The 19,752-nt window shown below is 45.6% G+C and overlaps 2 protein-coding genes across 12 annotated transcripts in view; one reads left to right on the top strand and one right to left on the bottom strand.

Moving 5' to 3' along the window:
* The window catches only part of LOC308184797 (uncharacterized protein), a 383,809-nt gene that overhangs the window by 153,853 nt on the left and 210,204 nt on the right, over positions 1–19,752 (top strand). The window lies entirely within an intron of this gene.
* LOC308184712 (rapamycin-insensitive companion of mTOR-like) overlaps positions 1–19,752 on the bottom strand; it is a 221,699-nt gene that overhangs the window by 112,836 nt on the left and 89,111 nt on the right. For 6 of the 11 annotated variants that reach the window (XM_080572055.1, XM_080572052.1, XM_080572057.1 and 3 more), the window contains exon 4: positions 19,295–19,359. The exons of 1 other annotated variant lie outside the window; for it this stretch is intronic. In XM_080572055.1, the coding sequence (XP_080428181.1) occupies positions 19,295–19,359 (65 nt within the window). Of the gene's footprint in view, positions 1–19,294; positions 19,723–19,752 lie in introns of all 11 variants that reach the window. 4 more of the 11 variants (XM_080572058.1, XM_080572059.1, XM_080572061.1 and 1 more) reach the window with 1 other exon arrangement.

Below are 19,752 nucleotides of genomic sequence, written 5' to 3'. Positions count from 1 at the left end.
ACAGCCATTGGTTGTTGCATTATCCCCTGTGTAAGGGGACTTGTCCAACGGTTAATTGAAACTGCACTTTCGAAACAAATGACCATGGATCCACCACCCTACTCAGATAAGATGATGATATTAGAGGAAATGGAAAGCAAAGAAAGTGAAGAAGAGGAAGACATCTACCAAATTACACCTTAGAGCAAAATTTTGCAAAAATCAACAAATTATAAAAAGAGAAAAGGGGGGAATTGTGGGAATGGAAATGTTGTTTTTGCAGTGTTACATTGTATAGAAGGAAGGAATGTGGTATTGAGATATGCTTACAGTGATAAGAAAGCTTAACAGAAAACCTTGTAAAATGCAGACAGCCGGACTCCTTAGAGCAATTAGGTGAAGATCACGGTGTCAAGTCAAATCAGATAAGTGATGAAACATTACCACTTCAAACAGTAAAAAAGTCAAAAGAAGCTTGAAATTTAACAGGCCGGCAACTGAAGGCCAGGCATTGTCTGTGAAGCATCAGATAGATTGTGAACCTGGATTACCCAGTCAATGGGGAAACAGGGGAGGGTCCTGTCATCAAAAAGTATATAAACTGTGTTTTGGAACTAGTGGGTGCGCTCTCCTGCTTGTGGGGCGCCCGCCATTGCAATCGCGAATAAATTACTACTTCACTGAGATCCTCGCCTGAGCCTAAGTTATTGGCTACGGAGTGTTTCTCACATCTGTATGTTTTACTATACATTTAAACCATAGAAGAACTTGTTCTAACACACAAGCACACACAGAGAAGTTTACATATTAAGAAAAAAGAAATAAAATGTAGGAAAAAACGCAAACTGAGCCACAAACTGATGGAGGCTGGGGATACACGCTTATCCTGTTGTTCTACTCTCTCCTGTGCATCAGTTATCAGCTGCTGTCAAAGGCAGGATACAAGGCTGGGGTGACCCAGTAGAACTGCTCTTACATTCAAAAGCAGATAAAAAGTTGGAGGACAAGCCTTTCCCAGATCTGTAACGTTGGTTATGTTACAGGTATCAAATCAGAAATCAAATTAGTACTTTCCAAAACACCAAATACGAATTTGAATGGGCAATATAAGTTTACTGTAATGGTTCAGAAAAGTATCCTTGATTCCTTCCACTCATTTTCTTCTTTCTTGCCAACAATTCTAAACAGAAAATTCAGGCCGGTCACAATTTCTATTTGCTTTAAACAAATCATATACATTGATCATTTCACATCATGCAACTACCGTTTGCTTTGTGTATCAGGGAAACCTCCTTTCAAAAACTACTCAAAAAAATAACATCTGATCATGCATTTCTTTGAATATTATCGAACTGACAAGCAAGTTAATACTATTATCACTGATATTAGAAAAACATTTCTGAAAGGGAAGAATGTGGCGTAAGGACCACACGGAGGCCAGGGTTCTTTAAGGATCCATAACTTCTACTTCTTTATTGAGGGCATAGCTTCCACTCCCTATTGAGGACAGGCTCCCTTCTTATACCATTCGCCCCACAGCAGTACTTTTCCACTAACTATTCATTGGTCAACAACTTTGCCCGGCAACTGTGAACCCCCAGCAACTTCCATGCCTTAACGGCTGGAGAACAGGCAACCCGAGACAGCAAGGCGTCTCCTGAATCACCCTTCTTTGTTCCCTCTAAACTCTTTACATTCCTGATGGCCTCATCGTTAAGAGTCCGATGTTATCACCAACCACGGAGCTTGTCGACCCGCACGGCCACACTCCCACAGAAGAATATGATCATATCTAAGAACATTTTCCCAATAAGCATTTTGATTATTCCCTGCATCATTTTCATTTGTTCAAGAACCCAAAACCATAAATGCTATCCAGCTAAATTGGCCTTACTGACAAACTGCAAGCTGTCAGTAATTAGCCACTGTCCCTAGAAAATCCTGTTACATAGTCTGTCACGTAAGAAGCAATAGCCTAGCTCCGTTAGCAGATGTAGGATCACCAAGCCTGCTGATAAAGACATGAATGGCAATTTGGCAAATTGGGAAAAGAGCAAAGTAATAACATCTTCAAATCCAAACATTAATAAAGGTACACACAACTGCAAATGGCAGGTAATTCACAAACAGTACTAACAACAGCAAGAAACCTTTATGCTATGGTGGCCCAGCCCCAGAACTACAACACCATTGGCATAAGCAAAACCTGGTGGGAAGAGGCCTGTGACTGGTGTGTTGCGATGGACATTTTACAGGCTCCTCAGAAGGGATAGGCATGGGCAGGCGGCACCCTATGTAACAGAGGCACTGGACTGTACAGAGCTTGCAATTGGCGAAGACACGGTTAAGAGCCTCTGGGTAGGGATTAAGGGACAAGCAAATAAAGGGGATGTCATTACTGGAGTCTATAGTAGACTACCCAGCCAGGATGACAACACCAATGAATTATTCTTTAGGGAACGAAGAGATACCCCCAGATCAGCTGCCCTTGTCCTTATGGGGGACTTCAACTTGCCAGACCTTAACTGGGAAAAATCACACAGCTGAAACAAACAGATCCAGGAGACTCCTAAAACACGATGATGATTATTTCTTTCACAAAAAAGGAAGCAAAAAAACAGCGTGCTCTGCATGATTTGCTCTAACACAAGCATCCTGTTACAGTTCACCATCACAATGACAGCATACTGTGAAGCAAGGGTTAAACATGCCCACACATTTCATTTATTTTAAAGTAATGTTTTTAAGGTGGAGAGGATACCCACTTCTCCATATTTTCAAGCCAAATTACATATCACAGGAGTATCACAGAACCACCTAGGTTGGAAGAGACCTCCAAGATCACCCAGTCCAACCTCTGACCTAACACTAACAAGTCCTCCACTAAACCATATCACTAAGCTCAACATCTAAACATCTCTTAAAGACCTCCAGGGATGGCGACTCAACCACTTCCCCGGGCAGCCCATTGCAACGCCTAACAACCCTTTCGGTAAAGAAGTACTTCCTAACATCCAACCTAAACCTCCCCTGGCGCAACTTTCGCCCATTCCCCCTCGTCCTGTCACCAGGCACCTGGGAGAACAGACCAACCCCCACCTCGCTACAGCCTCCTTTGAGGTACCTATAGAGAGCGATGAGGTCGCCCCTGAGCCTCCTCTTCTCCAGGCTGAACAATCCCAGCTCCCTCAGCCGCTCCTCGTAAGCCTTGTTCTCCAGACCCCTCACCAGCTTGGTCGCCCTTCTCTGGACACACTCGAGCACCTCCATGTCCTTCCTGTAGCGAGGGGCCCAAAACTGAACACAGTACTCGAGGCGCGGCCTCACCAGAGCCGAGTACAGGGGCACAATCACTTCCCTAGACCTGCTGGCCACGCTGCTTCTGATACAAGCCAGGATGCTGTTGGCCTTCTTGGCCACCTGAGCACACTGCTGGCTCATATTCAGCCGACTATCAACCAGTACTCCCAGGTCCTTCTCTGCCAGGCAGCTTTCCAACCACTCATCTCCCAGCCTGTAGCTCTGCTTGGGGTTGTTGCGCCCCAGGTGCAGGACCCGGCACTTGGCCTTGTTGAACTTCATACAGTTGGCCTCAGCTCATCGGTCCAGCCTATCCAGATCCTCCTGCAGAGCCTTCCTGCCCTCAAGCAGATCGACACACGCACCTAACTTGGTGTCATCTGCAAACTTACTGAGGGTGCACTCGATCCCCTCATCCAGGTCATCGATAAAGATATTGAAGAGGACTGGCCCCAGCACTGAGCCCTGGGGGACACCACTAGTGACCGGCCTCCAACTGGATTTAACTCCATTCACTACGACTCTTTGGGCCCGGCTACCCAGCCAGTTTCTAACCCAACGAAGCATGCGAAGAAGTCTTTCTGTTACAGTCTTGCCATTAGTATGGAAGACTGCTTTTGAGTCACCAAGAAAGCATACACCAGCTAGCATCTCTACATCTTCCTTACTGTCTTGTTGCAAAAACTCCAAAAGCTTTCCCCCCCCACACACAACTACTTGAGCTCTCATCATTAGACAGATGTGCAGCATTCCTCCCTGCTGCTGCTTTACTGATGAAGGAAGTTGGAAACAGTGAAGAGATTTGGTCACCAAATCTCAACCTGAATTTGAAAACAAAATTCATCCAAGCCTTCTTTGACTACCCCTCAAACAACCCTTGAAAATTCCCAAGATTTTGTGGGCTGTAAACTGCCAATAGCTTTCTGAAACATTTGCCCTACATGCAATGCATTTTGATTTGCCATGTGGAATCAAATACGACAGTTTAAAATGATGTAAGCACTATAAGAAAAGCAATACAGCTCAGATTTTGTGAAGTTAATCAGAACTTGTGTGTCTTATTTTTACCTGTGTTAGAAGGAAATGATGTAAAAAGAAGGAAAAAAGGAAAATTGTATTTTTTTTCAGATAACACTTAGCCAATTTGTGAAACTCAGTCTTGAGGAGAAAAAAATATGAATAAAATAGCTGAGAATTAGCTTTATCTCCTGTTGTAACTAAGAGATTCAACACTTGCAGGACAGAGAGAATTGGCTGTACAAGAAAAGCTGCTAAATCAAAGTATCTTGTAATGCATGTTGAATTATTTGAAGTGTACCTATCCCCAACACTGATACTTTCATTTATTATAAATAAATTTCACAGATTCCATGAAATTTATTTATAATAAATGAAAGTATCAATGTTGGAGATAGGTACATTTCAATAATATCAAAGAGCAAAGACTGTTACCCTCAAAAATGAAGAAACTGAGACATAGGTACGAACAGCACTTGGCCTCAGCCATGGTCAGCAGTTCTATTTGCGTCCTTGTATCTCTCAAACAGTTCAGTAAATAAATTAACTTAGTAAAGTTTCCAATAGCCACTTCTACTTAAGCTTCTGCAGTTCAGCTTGGAGTCCCTGCAAAATAGTCAGAAACTAAGATGAATTATGCTAAGAGCACGTAATGCTTGCAGCACAGTTATACACACAACCAGGACTAGACTCTAAGCAAGAATTCCTACCAAATGCGATAATCTGGTCAATCGCTCCAATTGTCCTCTCCGGCCTTTAGAAGTCATGATCTTGATTTCAATAGTCTAATTAAACCAGTCTGCCTCACCTCCTATTGCTAATTCCTTCCATATGACTGCAATGGGAGTTGCACTGGTGGTGAATCTGTCCTCTTTTTCCTCTTCTGTTCTATTCTGAGCAGGTAACGTAACAAAAGGCCAAAATCTGAGTACTATGAATCCCAATTAATAATTTTGTAACCAACAGAAGATACAATACATAGCCTTAAACAGTCAAAAGCAACCAGTAACCTGTACCTTCACTTTTTTTTCTTACTGTACCAACATTATGCCCAACCTTGTTTGTGCTGGAGACAATTTTTCAAGCTCATCATATTTACAGCAAACTGATTTCTTAGGAAAAAAGAAAATTGTTGTCCCAAAATAAGATTTATCAGAGTTGTCTTAAAATATGGGGTACAGCCTGTGCTGAGTAGCCCAAAGGTTTCAAAAACAAACAAAAAACAGAAACAACAACACACAAACTTTACATTAATACCTTTAACCAAGCTAATCTTGTACATAGAGAGTTCTTACACACGCTGCACCATAATATAAAATACCCTTCATAAACATTATTACATCATTTTGAAAATGCAGAACACTAAAATGCTCTTAAGAGTAAAATCGTACTATACCAGGCATGGTAAAAATACATAAGAGAACAGCAAGGTGTGTTCTGGGAAAACATGGGCAACCCTCAAACTACAGCAGCAGAGAAGAGAAGGAAAAAAAAGGCAGAGAAAGGTAGATCAACTCTACATGCCACAAGACATGCCCAGAGTCTTTACCGCACAAAAAGACAGGAAGAAGTAGGACGAAAAGCAGTACAAAGAAAGCTAGCATTCTCCCTACACCTATGATTAGTTCTGAAATACTTAATAATGGCACTGGCTTCTTACACAGTCCACAGCTAGACTATCAAAAGTCAGACTTGTATGCTAAATCATTTATGTCAAGTCAACTGCTTAAAACAAGGCGATACTAATCTAATTTCACATATTCATAACAGAGACCATTGCAACTAGAAGCATATGGCTGAGGCACTGTTTATGTTAAGTTGACAGAGAAAGTGAAAAAACAATAGAATATTCTTTTAAATTACTCTGCATGATTTGCTCTAACACAAGCATACTCTCTCCTGTGCATCAGTTATCAGCTGCTGTCAAAGGCAGGATACAAGGCTGGGGTGATCCAGTAGAATTGCTCTTACATTCAAAAGCAGATAAAAAGTTGGAGGAAAAGCCTTTCCCAGGTATTGATCTCCTGGCTCTTTCTGCTTCTCCTGTCATCATTCCCTGTAACTGGAGGGTTAGAGGAAAACACCACCTGTGCTATTGATCCCTTAACCAGTTGTTAGCTTGAGACAATCAAAATACTCTCCAACATACAGGGCTACCCCACTGCCTCTCCTTCTTGGCCTATCCCTTCTGAAAGGGGATGCTTTAGATGCTTTATAGTAGCATACAAGCTACCGCCCTGCGTAAGTTTCCTTAAATATCAGTCCTGAAAATAATTTTCAAGTGTCCTAGTTTCAGCTAGGACAGTGTTAGTTTTCCTCCTAGTAGCTGGTAGTGTACTGTGTTTTGGATTTAGGATGAGAAGAATGTTGATAACACCCTGATGTTTTAATTGTTGCAGAGCAGTGCTTACACTAAGCCAAGGACTTTTCAGCTTCTCACACTGTCCTCGCAGTGACCAGACTATCTTAGGAGAGGATATTTCAAGGACCCAAAAGGGCTCTGGTGGGCTTTTGGCATAGCTGCCTTAGAGACAGAGGACGTTAAACAGTTGTCTACCTTGCCCGGTCTCTCAGAGGACCCTTCTGTTGTGGGGTTGCTGAGGGTTGAAGAACAGCAAGTGCCGATCGCTACCACATCTGTGCACCGGCGGCAATATCGCACCAACCGAGACTCCCTGAGTCCCATCCATAAGCTAATTCGTCAACTGGAGAGCCAAGGAGTGATCAGCAAGACCCATTCACCTTTTAATAGTCCCATATGGCCAGTGCGAAAGTCTAATGGTGAGTGGAGACTAACAGTGGACTATCGGGGCCTGAACGAAGTCACGCCACCGCTGACTGCTGTAGTGCCGACATGCTAGAAATCCAAAACAAACTAGAGTCAAAGGCAGCCAAGTGGTATGCCACAACTGATATCGCTAATGCATTTTTCTCCATCCCTCTAGCAGCACAGTGCAGGCCACAGTTTGCTTTCACTTGGAAGGGTATCCAGTACACTTGGAATCGGCTGCCCCAGGGGTGGAAACACAGCCCTAGCATTTGCCATGGACTGATCCAGTCTGCGCTGGAGCAGGGGGAAGCTCCTGAACACCTGCAGTACATCGATGGCATCATTGTGTGGGGCGACACAGCAGAGGAAGTTTTTGAGAAATGGAAGAAAATAGTCCAAATCCTTCTGAAGGCTGGTTTTGCCATAAAACAAAATAAAGGACCTGCACAATAGATCCAGTTTTTAGGAATAAAATGGCAAGATGGACGTCGTCAAATCCCAATGGATGTGATCAACAAAATAACAGCTATGTCTCCACCAACTAGCAAAAAGGAAACAAACTTTTCCAGGCGTCATGGGGTTACGGAGAATGCACATTCCAAATTACAGTCTGATTGTAAGCACGCTCTATCAAGTGACCTGGAAGAAGAACAATTTCAAACGGGGCCCCGAGCAATGACAAGCCTTTGAACAAATTAAACGGGAGATCAGTTCATCAGTTCATCAGTTCATGCAGTAGCCCTTGGGCCAGTCCGGGACGGACAAGATGTAAAACGTGCTCTGCGCCGCAGCCAGGGAGAATGGCCCCCCAAAGCCTCTGGCAGAAAGAGCCCTGGGAAACTCGAGGTCGACCCCTAGGGTTTTGGAGTCTTGGATACAGAGGATCCGAGGCTTGCCACGCTCCAACCGAAAAGGAGATATTGGCAGCATATGAGGGAGTTTGATCTGCTTCGGAAGTGGTCGGCACTGCAGCACAGCTCCTTCTGGCACCCTGACTGCTGGTGCTGGGCTGGATGTTCAAAGGAAGGGTCCCCTCTACACATCATGCAACTGATGCTATGTCGAGTAAGTGGGTCGCACTGATCACACAGCGGGCTCGAATGGGAAACCCCAGTCGCCCAAGAATCTTGGAATGATCATGGACTGGCCAGAGGGTAGGGATTTCAGAATATCACCAGAGGAGGAGGTGACGTGTGCTGAAGAAGCCCAGCTGTACCAGAAAATGAGAAGAAATATGCCCTGTTCACTGATGGGTCCTGTCGTATTGTGGGAAAGCATCGGAGATGGAAAGCTGCTGTATGGAGTCCTACACGACGAGTTGCAGAAGCTGCTGAGGGAGAAGGTGAATCGGGTCAGTTTACAGAAGTGAAAGCCATCCGGCTGGCTTTAGGTATTGCTGAACAAGAAAAATGGCCAGTTCTCTATCTCTATACTGTACTCATACTATTCATTCTCTATACACCCCCCCCTCCCCCGTTGGGGTGGTTAGAGCAATGGAAGCAGAGCTGGCAACGCAGAGGGAAACCCATCTGGGCTGCTGCACTGTGGCAAGATATTGCCACCTGGGTAGAGAACCTGGTTGTAAAGGTGTGGTGGTTTTACTCAGGTGGGCAGCTGAGTTCCACCACAACCGCTCTCTCACTCCCCCTCCTCAAAGGGAAAGGGGGAGAGAATATGATACAAAGGGCTCAAGGGTTGAGATAAGGACGGGGAGATCGCTCAACAATTATCGTGACGGGCAAAACACACTCAGCATAGGGAGATAGTAAGATTTATTGCCTATTACTAACAAGCTAGAGAAGTGAGAAACAAAGGAAAGAAACCAAAAACGCCTTCCCCCCATCCTCCCTCTTCCACCTCCTCCCCCCTCTTTCTGTTTCTGCTGTCATCATTCTCTGTAACTGGAGGGTTAGAGGAAAACACCACCTGTGCTCCTGATCCCTTAACCAGTTGTCTCAAGGCCCTGAAGTCTCTCCTGATTGCCCTTGGACTTCTTGTTGAAACTTCATCGCTGCCTATCTGAAAAATCAATAATGGGTAATAATCTGAGGGACGCACCAGGGAAGGAAGCTTTCTCTTCACATCTCTAACCTGGGCCCCAGGGAGGCAGCAAACTTCCCTATGAAGTGGGTCCGGTCTGTATATTGGGCCTTCTGATCCCTTGAGAAGGGAGTCTCCAATGACAGCAACTTGTCTGCTTTTTTTTTTTTGGTGGGAATTGTTTTGATGCAGGGCATAGGCCAACTTGACCTTGGTGACATCTCCAAGCCAGGCGAACCTTATTCCTCAGTATTGTTTGCTTCCACTTGCAGAGCCTCATACCTATTGCACAAAGGCACCTGGGAAGGTGGGGTAGTCACTGAGGAGATAGGCCTGCTGCGCTGGGCAGGAACTTGTTGCTATTGCCCCTTACCCATTAGGTCACTGTGTGCAGCCAGGTGGAGAGAGGATAAGGAATCCTCCATCTTGTGTATCCCTTCTGCCTTCTGGGCCTGTCTCGGGGAAGTCAGGGAGTGATTCCAGTAGTCTATCTCCATCTCTGACTCCCTGATACTCCTCAACCTACTCACCTCCTCCCAGAGCTCTGCCACTAAGCAGAGGAGTGCCTCTACCGGAGCGCACCTCTCACAGGTGTGCTCACTACTGGCATCCTGTGCTGGTATGAGAGTAGGGCACACCCTGTAGGTAGCAGCATGTTCATCTGTCCATCACCCCCCCCCCCCGAGCTCTGTCTGGGAAGCTGCATCAGTTATAGTGGGTGACAAGCTCCAAGAGGCTGTGGTCTACTGCTGGGTGGATACCATTGTTCCCTGGTCAAGGTAGTCAAGCTTCAGCGCCCTCCCTGCACCCTCCCACACAAACTGATGCACAAACTGCAACACCACACCCTAACTGACATGCTGTTGTGGTTTAACCCGGCTGGCAGCTAAACACCACACAGCCGTTCGCTCACCCTCCCCCCTCCCTCTCTGGGATGGGGGAGAGAAACGGGAAAGTGAAGCCGGTGAGTTGAGATAAAGGCAGTTTATTAAGACAGGAATATAATAATATAAGGAATATAAGGAATATAATAATAACAATAATAATAATAATAGTGATAATGATAATAGTATTAACAATAATAATGTGTAAGAAAACAAGTGATGCACAATGCAATTGCTCACCACCCGCTGACCGATGCCCAGCCTATCCCTGAGCAGCCGCCCCCCCACCCCGGCCAGCCACCCCTATATATTGTTTAGCATGACATCAGATGGTATGGAATACCCCTTTGGCCAGTTTGGGTCAGCTGTCCTGGGTCTGTCCCCTCCCAGCTCCTGCTGCACCCCCAGCCTGCTCGCTGGCAGGACAGAGCGAGAAGCTGAAAAGTCCTTGGCCTGGTGTAAACACTGCTCTGCAACAATTAAAACATCAGCATGTTATCAGCGCTCTTCTCATCCTAATCCAAAACATAGCACCCTACCAGCTACTATAAGCTACTTAACTCTGTCCTAACTGGAACCAGGACAGATATCCACCCCTTATTCCATACCATTTATGTCATGCTCAGGTTACACTCTGTCCAATACATTCTAATTAATCACCATTTTCATCTATGATATATAGCAATCATGGTAGTGATGACATACATTATTATATAATAATTAACATACTACAATTCAACTCATGGGCTATTCTCACCCAGTATCAAATCCCCTTGAGGTACACACTGGACCTCCCCATTCTTTTGCATTACCCACCAAGTGCATCCAGGTCCCTGAGCAAAAGCAATCCCACGAATGGGTTTGCCTTTTCCTGAGGCAGGAGTAGCCCAGACTGTTTTACCCAGCATGTTTCTTTCGTGCACTACAGGAACTTTATCCCCTTCTACAGTGCGTAACAGGTTTGATTGGGCAGGTCCAGCTCGGTTGGCAGATCCCCTGGTATTGACTAACCAGGTGGCCTTTGCCAAATGTGTATCCCAATTTTTGAATGTCCCAGCACCCATTGCTTTCAGTGTAGTCTTTAACAGTCCATTGTATCGTTCAACTTTCCCGGAGGCTGGTGCATGATAGGGGATGTGATACACCCACTCAATACCATGTTACTTTGGCCCAAGTGTCTATAAGGTTGTTTCGGAAATGAGTCCCATTGTCTGACTCAATTCTCTCTGGGGTGCCATGTCGCCATAGGACTTGCTTTTCAAGGCCCAGGATAGTGTTCCGGGCGGTGGCATGGGGCACAGGATATGTTTCCAGCCATCCGGTGGTTGCTTCCACCATTGTAAGTACGTGGCGCTTGCCGTTGCGGGTTTGAGGGAGTGTGATGTAATCAATCTGCCAGGCCTCTCCATATTTATATTTCAGCCATCGTCCTCCATACCAAAGAGGCTTTGACCGTTTGGCTTGCTTGATTGCAGCACATGTTTCACAGTCATGAATAACCTGTGCTATAGTGTCCATGGTCAGGTCCACCCCTCGATCACGAGCCCATCTGTAGGTTGCATCTCTACCTTGATGGCCTGAGGTGTCATGGGCCCATCGGGCTATAAATAATTCACCTTTATGTTGCCAGTCCAGGTCCACCTGAGCCACTTCAATCTTAGCAGCCTGATCCACCTGCTGGTTGTTTTGATGTTCTTCAGTAGCCCGATTCTTGGGCACATGAGCATCTACGTGGCGTACCTTTACAACCAGGTTCTCTACCCGGGCAGCAATATCTTGCCACAATGCAGCAGCCCAGATGGGTTTGCCCCTGCGCTGCCAGTTGTTCTGCTTCCATTGCTGTAACCACCCCCACAGGGCATTTGCTACCATCCATGTATCAGTATAGAGATAGAGAACTGGCCACTTTTCTCGTTCAGCAATATCTAAAGCCAGCTGAATGGCTTTCACTTCTGCAAACTGACTCGATTCACCTTCTCCCTCAGCAGCTTCTGCAACTCGTCGTGTAGGACTCCATACAGCAGCTTTCCATCTCCGATGCTTTCCCACAATACGACAGGACCCGTCAGTGAACAAGGCATATTTCTTCTCATTTTCCGGTAGCTTGTTGTACAGTGGGGCTTCTTCAGCACGGACCACCTCCTCCTCTGATGATATCCCAAAGTATTTGCCTTCTGGCCAGTCCATAATCACCTCCAAGATTCCTGGGCGACTGGGGTTTCCTATTCGAGCCCGCTGAGTAATCAGTGCAACCCACTTGCTCCATGTAGCATCAGTTGCATGATGTGTAGAGGGGACCCTTCCTTTGAACATCCAGCCTAGTACCGGCAGTCGGGGTGCCAGGAGGAGCTGCGCTTCAGTACCGACCACTTCCGAAGCAGATCGAACTCCTTCATATGCTGCCAATATCTCCTTTTCAGTTGGAGTATAGCGGGCCTCAGATCCTCTGTATCCCCGACTCCAAAACCCCAGGGGTCGACCTCGAGTTTCCCAAGGCACTTTCTGCGAGGGGCTCCAGGTGGGACCATTCTCCCCGGCTGCGGTGTAGAGCACATTCTTTACATCTGGTCCTGTTCGGACTGGCCCGAGGGCTACTGCATGAACTATTTCCTGCTTAATTTGTTCAAAGGCTTGTCGTTGCTCAGGGCCCCATTCAAAAGCATTCTTCTTACGGGTTACTTGGTAGAGCGGGTTTACAATCAGACTGTAATTTGGAATATGCATTCTCCAAAACCCCACGACACCTAGGAAAGTTTGTGTTTCTTTTTTGCTAGTTGGTGGAGACATAGCTGTTATTTTGTTGATCACATCCATTGGGATTTGATGACGTCCATCTTGCCATTTTATTCCTAAAAACTGGATCTCTCGTGCAGGTCCTTTAACTTTATTCTGTTTTATGGCAAAACCGGCCTTCAGAAGGATTTGGACTATTTTCTTCCCTTTCTCGAAAACTTCTTCTGCAGTGTCACCCCACACAATGATGTCATCGATGTACTGCAGGTGTTCAGGAGCTTCCCCCTGCTCCAGCGCAGACTGGACCAGTCCATGGCAAATGCTAGGGCTGTGTTTCCACCCCTGGGGCAGCCGATTCCAAGTATATTGGACTCCCCTCCAAGTGAAAGCAAACTGTGGCCTGCACTGTGCTGCTAGAGGGATGGAGAAAAATGCATTAGCGATATCAATTGTGGCGTACCACTTGGCTGCCTTTGACTCCAGTTCATACTGGAGTTCTAGCATGTCCGGCACTGCAGCACTCAGCGGTGGCGTGACTTCGTTCAGGCCACGATAGTCCACTGTTAGTCTCCACTCACCATTAGACTTTCGCACTGGCCATATGGGACTATTAAAAGGTGAATGAGTCTTGCTGATCACTCCTTGGCTCTCCAGTTGACGAATTAGCTTATGGATGGGACTCAGGGAGTCTCGGTTGGTGCGATATTGCCGCCGGTGCACAGTTGTGGTAGCGATCGGCACTTGCTGTTCTTCAACCCTCAGCAACCCCACAACAGAAGGGTCCTCTGAGAGACCGGGCAAGGTAGACAACTGTTTAATGTCCTCTGTCTCCAAGGCAGCTATGCCAAAAGCCCAGCGGAACCCTTTTGGGTCCTTGAAATATCCTCTTCTAAGATAGTCTATGCCAAGGATGCACGGAGCATCCGGGCCAGTCACAATACGGTGCTTTTGCCACTCAATTCCAGTTAGACTCACGTCAGCCTCCAATACAGTTAACTGCTGGGATCCCCCCGTCACCCCATGAATACAGATGGGCTCTGGCCCTTTATAGCTTGATGGCATTAGAGTACATTGTGCACCGGTGTCTACCAAAGCCTTATACTTCTGTGCGTCTGACGTGCCAGGCCATCGAATCCACACAGTCCAATAAACTCGATTGTCCCTTTCCCCCCCCTGGCTGGAGGCAGGGCCCCTCTAGTCCTGGTCAGAATCTTCGTTTCTGTGTCTAAAGGACTGCCTGCTGGAAGTTGGAGCAGCAAACTTTTCAGAGAATTCCTTTTTCTCACTTGTTTTCCTTTGCAATTCACGTACCCGTGCCTCTAGGGTCGCAGTAGATTTTCCATCCCATTTTCTCATGTCCTGTCCATGGTCACGTAGGTAAAACCACAAGGTGGCGCGGTGTGTGTGCCCACCATATCGTCTTCCTTGCATAGATGAACGTTTACCCCTAATAGCTGAGACACTGGTTTGTACAGGTGGGGAGGAAAATAATCTCTCTTCAAGTTGGTGGATCTTTTCAGAAAGTTTCTCCAAAGTATTCTATTTTAGCTGGTGGACACTGTTTCGTTCAGGTGGAGGGGAAGATAATCTTTCTTCAAGTCGGTGGATCTTTTCAGAAAGTTTCTCCAAAGCATTCTCTTTTAGCTGGTGGACACTGGTTCGTTCAGGTGGAGGGGAAGATAAATTCTCTTTAAGTTGGTGGACCTCTTCAGAGAGTTTCTCCACAGCCGAGACACAGGCCTTTAGGGAAGAGGAGAGATTTCCTTCGTACTGCCGGAGTAATTTAGCCACTTCATTCACTGGGGGATTCTCCTCCGCTTTCCAGGCTATTATTGCCAATGAGCTGGCATATGATGATGGTGCACTCCGTACAAACTTCCGCCACATAGGTGGTGTACACTGGACTGCATCTGGATCTGCGGATGTTTGTGCGTCGTCTAGGTCCTTATAAATTAGTTCCCGTACGGCCAATTCCCTCAGGTACTGAATTCCCTTCTCCATAGTGGTCCATTTGCCTGGTAGACATACAAGTTCTTCCTTGAAGGGATACCTTTCCTGCACAGCTGACAGGAGACGCCTCCAGAGGCTGCGAGATCGTGCTCCATCTCCAATTGCTTTGTCAATGCATGCGTCCCTAGCAAGGGATCCCAGCCGCCTGGCTTCCTTGCCCTCTAATTCCACATAGTTGGCTCCAGCGTCCCAGCACCGGAGCAGCCAGGTGACAAGCTGCTCACCTATACAGTGACCAAAATCTTTTCGCACATCTCGTAGCTCACGCTGGTATAGAGTCCGGGTAGTTACTGTTGATTTTTCGACACCCTCATCCTCATCTTCAGTCTCCTGCACCTTTGATGGCCGGTGTAGAGTCCGGGTAGTTACTGTTGATTTTTCGACATCCTCATCCTCATCTTCAGTCTCCTGCACCTTTGATGGCCCAGCCTCGTCTTCTCTATGCCCAGACTTAGCAGAAGACTGTCTGCGTTCTAAATGACCTGAGCCTCTATACCATTTCTTCACCTTGTCTACAGGGGCAACTTGCACTGCTACAGCTCGTTTCTCTGACCCAGACACAGGAGCCGGAGCTGCTGCAGGGGCTGGAGCGGCTGCAGGAGCTGGAGCTGGAGCGGCTGCAGGAGCTGGAGCGGCTGCAGGAGCGGGAGCTAGGTTGCTAGTAGCATCAATTGCAGATCGATAGGCACAAGCCAGACCCCAGCACGCTACAGTGATTTGTGTCACTTTGGAACTGCCAGAGTCATGACACCTTTTTTTCAAGCATTCTGCCAGCTTTTTAGGATTTTGCAGTTGTTCAGGGGTGAATGTCCAAAACACTGGAGGTGACCACTGCTCTAGAAACCTGCCCATATCCTCCCACACTCCCTGCCACTCGCAACTATCCCGCCTCAAGACAGATCTCCGGATGAGATTCCTAAGTAGTTGTTTAACCCTCAACAAAACCTGAAGCGCATTCAGGAGGCATAACAACAAGAGCAGGCTGGTCTGAGTATCCCAAGGATATTCAACATCTCGGAGAACCACCGTAACTATCTCGGGGGATAAGAGGGTGGTGGTGAAGGAGAAAGGGAGAGTGAACAGGTAGGGAAACATGTCTTCCCCTGTCCCCTTCACAGATTGGCTCCCTAACGAAAACAGGCAATAGGTGTAATTGTTAATAGTTTCCAAGATATGGGTTCCAAAGTATAGAGTCGACGTCAGTGCTGAGTACAAATACCAGGTTAGAGTCGTGACCAGATATTTCATCATTTCATAAGCCATTGTTACACTGCACAGTACCATAACAATCTTAAACCAGGGCCCGGAAAGGATAAACAGTGCAACAGGGAGCACATACAGAAAGTAACGCACCATAAAACTCAATTTGGAATACAGGTACAGCAGACTGGAGATTAAGGCAATCAACATCGTGACTAGCAACTATTAAGCAGGTCCAATACTTATACCAATTTTAGTTTAACACACTCTGGTCAAATCTGTCGATATCTCAACCCTTCGTGCCCCACGTTGGGCGCCAAAAGGACTGTTGTGGTTTAACCCGGCCGGCAGCTAAACACCACACAGCCGTTCGCTCACCCTCCCCCCTCCCTCTCTGGGATGGGGGAGAGAAACGGGAAAGTGAAGCCTGTGAGTTGAGATAAAGACAGTTTATTAAGACAGGAATATAATAATATAAGGAATATAAGGAATATAATAATAACAATAATAATAATAATAGTGATAATGATAATAGTATTAACAATAATAATGTGTAAGAAAACAAGTGATGCACAATGCAATTGCTCACCACCCGCTGACCGATGCCCAGCCTATCCCCGAGCAGCCGGCCCCCCACCCCGGCCAGCCACCCCTATATATTGTTTAGCATGACGTCAGATGGTATGGAATACCCCTTTGGCCAGTTTGGGTCAGCTGTCCTGGGTCTGTCCCCTCCCAGCTCCTGCTGCACCCCCAGCCTGCTCGCTGGCAGGACAGAGCGAGAAGCCGAAAAGTCCTTGGCCTGGTGTAAGCGCTGCTCTGCAACAGTTAAAACATCAGCATGTTATCAGCGCTCTTCTCATCCTAATCCAAAACATAGCACCCTACCAGCTACTATGAGCTACTTAACTCTGTCCTAACTGGAACCAGGACACATGCCACACCCTGTTTGCTTGCCCTGTTCACCGCACTCCCTAGGGGCTGCCTTTGTACATGTGTTTGTATGTGTGCATATATGCATATAAAAATCGCTTCCCATTTACATATACAGAGGGATCATTTGACTGACCCAAGTAACATCACTAACCAAGATCATTTACCTGTTAGCTATCTTTCTATTATTATTGAGAAGCCTTTTTTGGCATTTTGCTTCTTATGGTGCTATTTTTCTTTACTTGTTTGCTAAAAATAACATTTTTATTTTTCTTATCAATATCTAATTGTGTTTGGATTAGCAGATCTTTCTGCAAGCTTTTTCCTATAAAAAGGAACACTAGTATTTGTATAGCCTTTTAAGACTTGCATTTTAAAATACAAAGAACTCTTAAGTGATGTCTATTATCATAAAACAATACAATAGTTTAGATAGAGATCAGATGATAAATTACAGCAAAATATGCATTCACAAAAATATACTACTTAAAAAAATGTTTGGCTCTATCACTGAAAGTCAGTTCTATTTAAGAAAACAAAATGAAAAATTTAAGTAAAATTTGTGTAAAGTAACTAGATTTTCTAAGCTTCCTTTCCTAAATCAGAAGATTAAATTGAAAGAACAGAAAATCATATTAAATAATAGATCTTAGGTTTTTCTACCAGCAATACTGAGCCTCAGGACCAATTTACCAATGTCTGTACAAAAAATACAGGAGTTCTGGAAACAGGCATGTAGTTACTTTTGACTGTCAGAAATGGAGACAAAATAAAGGAAACTTCAATTTCATAGAATCATAGAATATCCCGAGTTGGAAGGGACCCATAAGGATCATCAAGTCCAACTCCTGGCACCACAAAGGTCTACCCAAAAATTCAGACCACGTGTCTGAGAGCATAGTCCAAACGCTTCTTAAATTCAGACAGGCTTGGTGCCATGACTACGTCCCTGGGGAGCCTGTTCCAGTGTGCGATCACCCTCTCGGTGAAGAACCTCTTCCTGATATCCAACCTGAACCTCCCCTGTCGCAGCTTGACTCCATTCCCTCGGGTCCTATCACTGGTGATTAAGGAGAATAGCTCGGTGCCTTCCCCTCCACTCCCCCTCGCGAGGAACCTATAGACCGTGATGAGGTCTCCCCTCAGCCTCCTCTTCTCCAGGCTGAACAGGCCAAGTGACCTCAGTCGCTCCTCGTATGTCTTCCCCTCTAGGCCCTTCACCATCTTCGTCGCCCTCCTCTGGACACTTTCCAACAGTTTCACGTCCTTTTTGTACTGTGGTGCCCAGAACTGCACACAGTACTCGAGGTGAGGCCGCACCAGCGCACAGTAGAGCGGGACAATCACTCCCCTCGACCGACTAGCAATGCCGTGCTTGATGCACCCCAGGATGCGGTTGGCCCTCCTGGCTGCCAGGGCACACTGCTGGCTCATATTCAACTTGCTGTCAACCACAACCCCCAGATCCCTCTCTGTGGGGCTGCTCTCCAGCGTCTCGTCACCCAGTCTGTGCGTATAGCCAGGGTTGCCCTGTCCCAGGTGCAGGACCCGACACTTGCTTTTGTTAAACTTCATGCGGTTGGTGATCGCCCAGCTCTCCAATCTGTCCAGATCTCTCTGCAAGGCCTTTCCACCCTCAACAGAGTCCACAACTCCTCCCAGTTTAGTATCGTCAGCAAATTTGCTCAAAACACCTTCTAGTCCTACATCCAAATCGTTTATGAAAACACTGAAGAGGGCTGGCCCTAAAATGGAGCCCTGGGGGACCCCACTGGTGACTGGCCGCCAGCCTGATGTAGCACCATTTACCACAACCCTTTGAGCCCTACCCATCAGCCAATTGCTCACCCATCGTATGATGGTTTTATCTAGCTGTATGCTGGACATTTTGTCCAGTAGTATCATATGAGAAACTGTACTGAAAGCTTTACTGAAATCCAAAAAGATTACATCAACTGGCTTCCCCGATCGACTAGATGGGTGATTTTAAAATATATACAGTGTTTTATTTTAGCACCAAGGAAAGTGGCACTACAAAGTATATGTATAAACATAACAAATGAACATAAGTTCATCTTTAAATCTTAGTTCTACATTAAGAGTATGTTTCAAATTCTTTAAGAGTGCATTTTTTGTACAAGTCCTTTCTGCAAATACTGAGATATTTAGAGGTATTGTTACATTTCTGAGAAAATATAATAAAGAAATCCACACTAACTTGGAGTTTTTCCCCCCTTTACCTGAAAGTGTATAATGTATTTCTGATTTTACTCATTAAAATATTAGTAAGGTATACATTTACATTATGACATTTTAAACACATTGCAACTAAAAAATACTAGTTCCAAAAGTACAAATAAAGTTGATTTAATTGCACCTAGAACAATGAAAGTACTGTAGTATTACTCTAATGTTCCTTACTACTTACCATATTATGATGCTGTCATACGTAAAACCTAGAATTTCTTCAGCATGGCCAGTATTACAAAGAAGCTGAAAATAAAAAAAATAATAATAATAATAAAAGCATCTATTACTTATAACTCTTTAAAAATGACTATTTAAAACTTAAGATACTTGGTAATGCTTTCAAAGTAACACAAGGAATTTCATTCATTGAAAGGGAAAATGTGCGAACTTCAGACTTTCCTGAAAATGTTTGCTGCTGGTATTCCATTCTCATATACACCAGACACACAAGCCTTTGGCCTCTCTTAGTAGAGAAAAGCTTACACAACTGTTTAAGCTGCCTAGTGACTGATTTTTCAACTCTACTTTCAAAAGCTATGCTTCAGATTGCTCCTCTTGCTGCCTTTAGGATCTTGTTGGAAGAAGCACTAGTTGGGCAACTGGTACCTGAGCAGAGATGAAAAAGAGTCAAGTCAA

Source organism: Anser brachyrhynchus (genome assembly GCF_964034855.1).
Source record: "Anser brachyrhynchus genome assembly, chromosome: W".
NCBI lineage: Eukaryota > Metazoa > Chordata > Aves > Anseriformes > Anatidae > Anser > Anser brachyrhynchus.
Note: the sequence above shows the minus strand (reverse complement) of the source record. Positions and strands in the feature narration are given on the sequence as shown.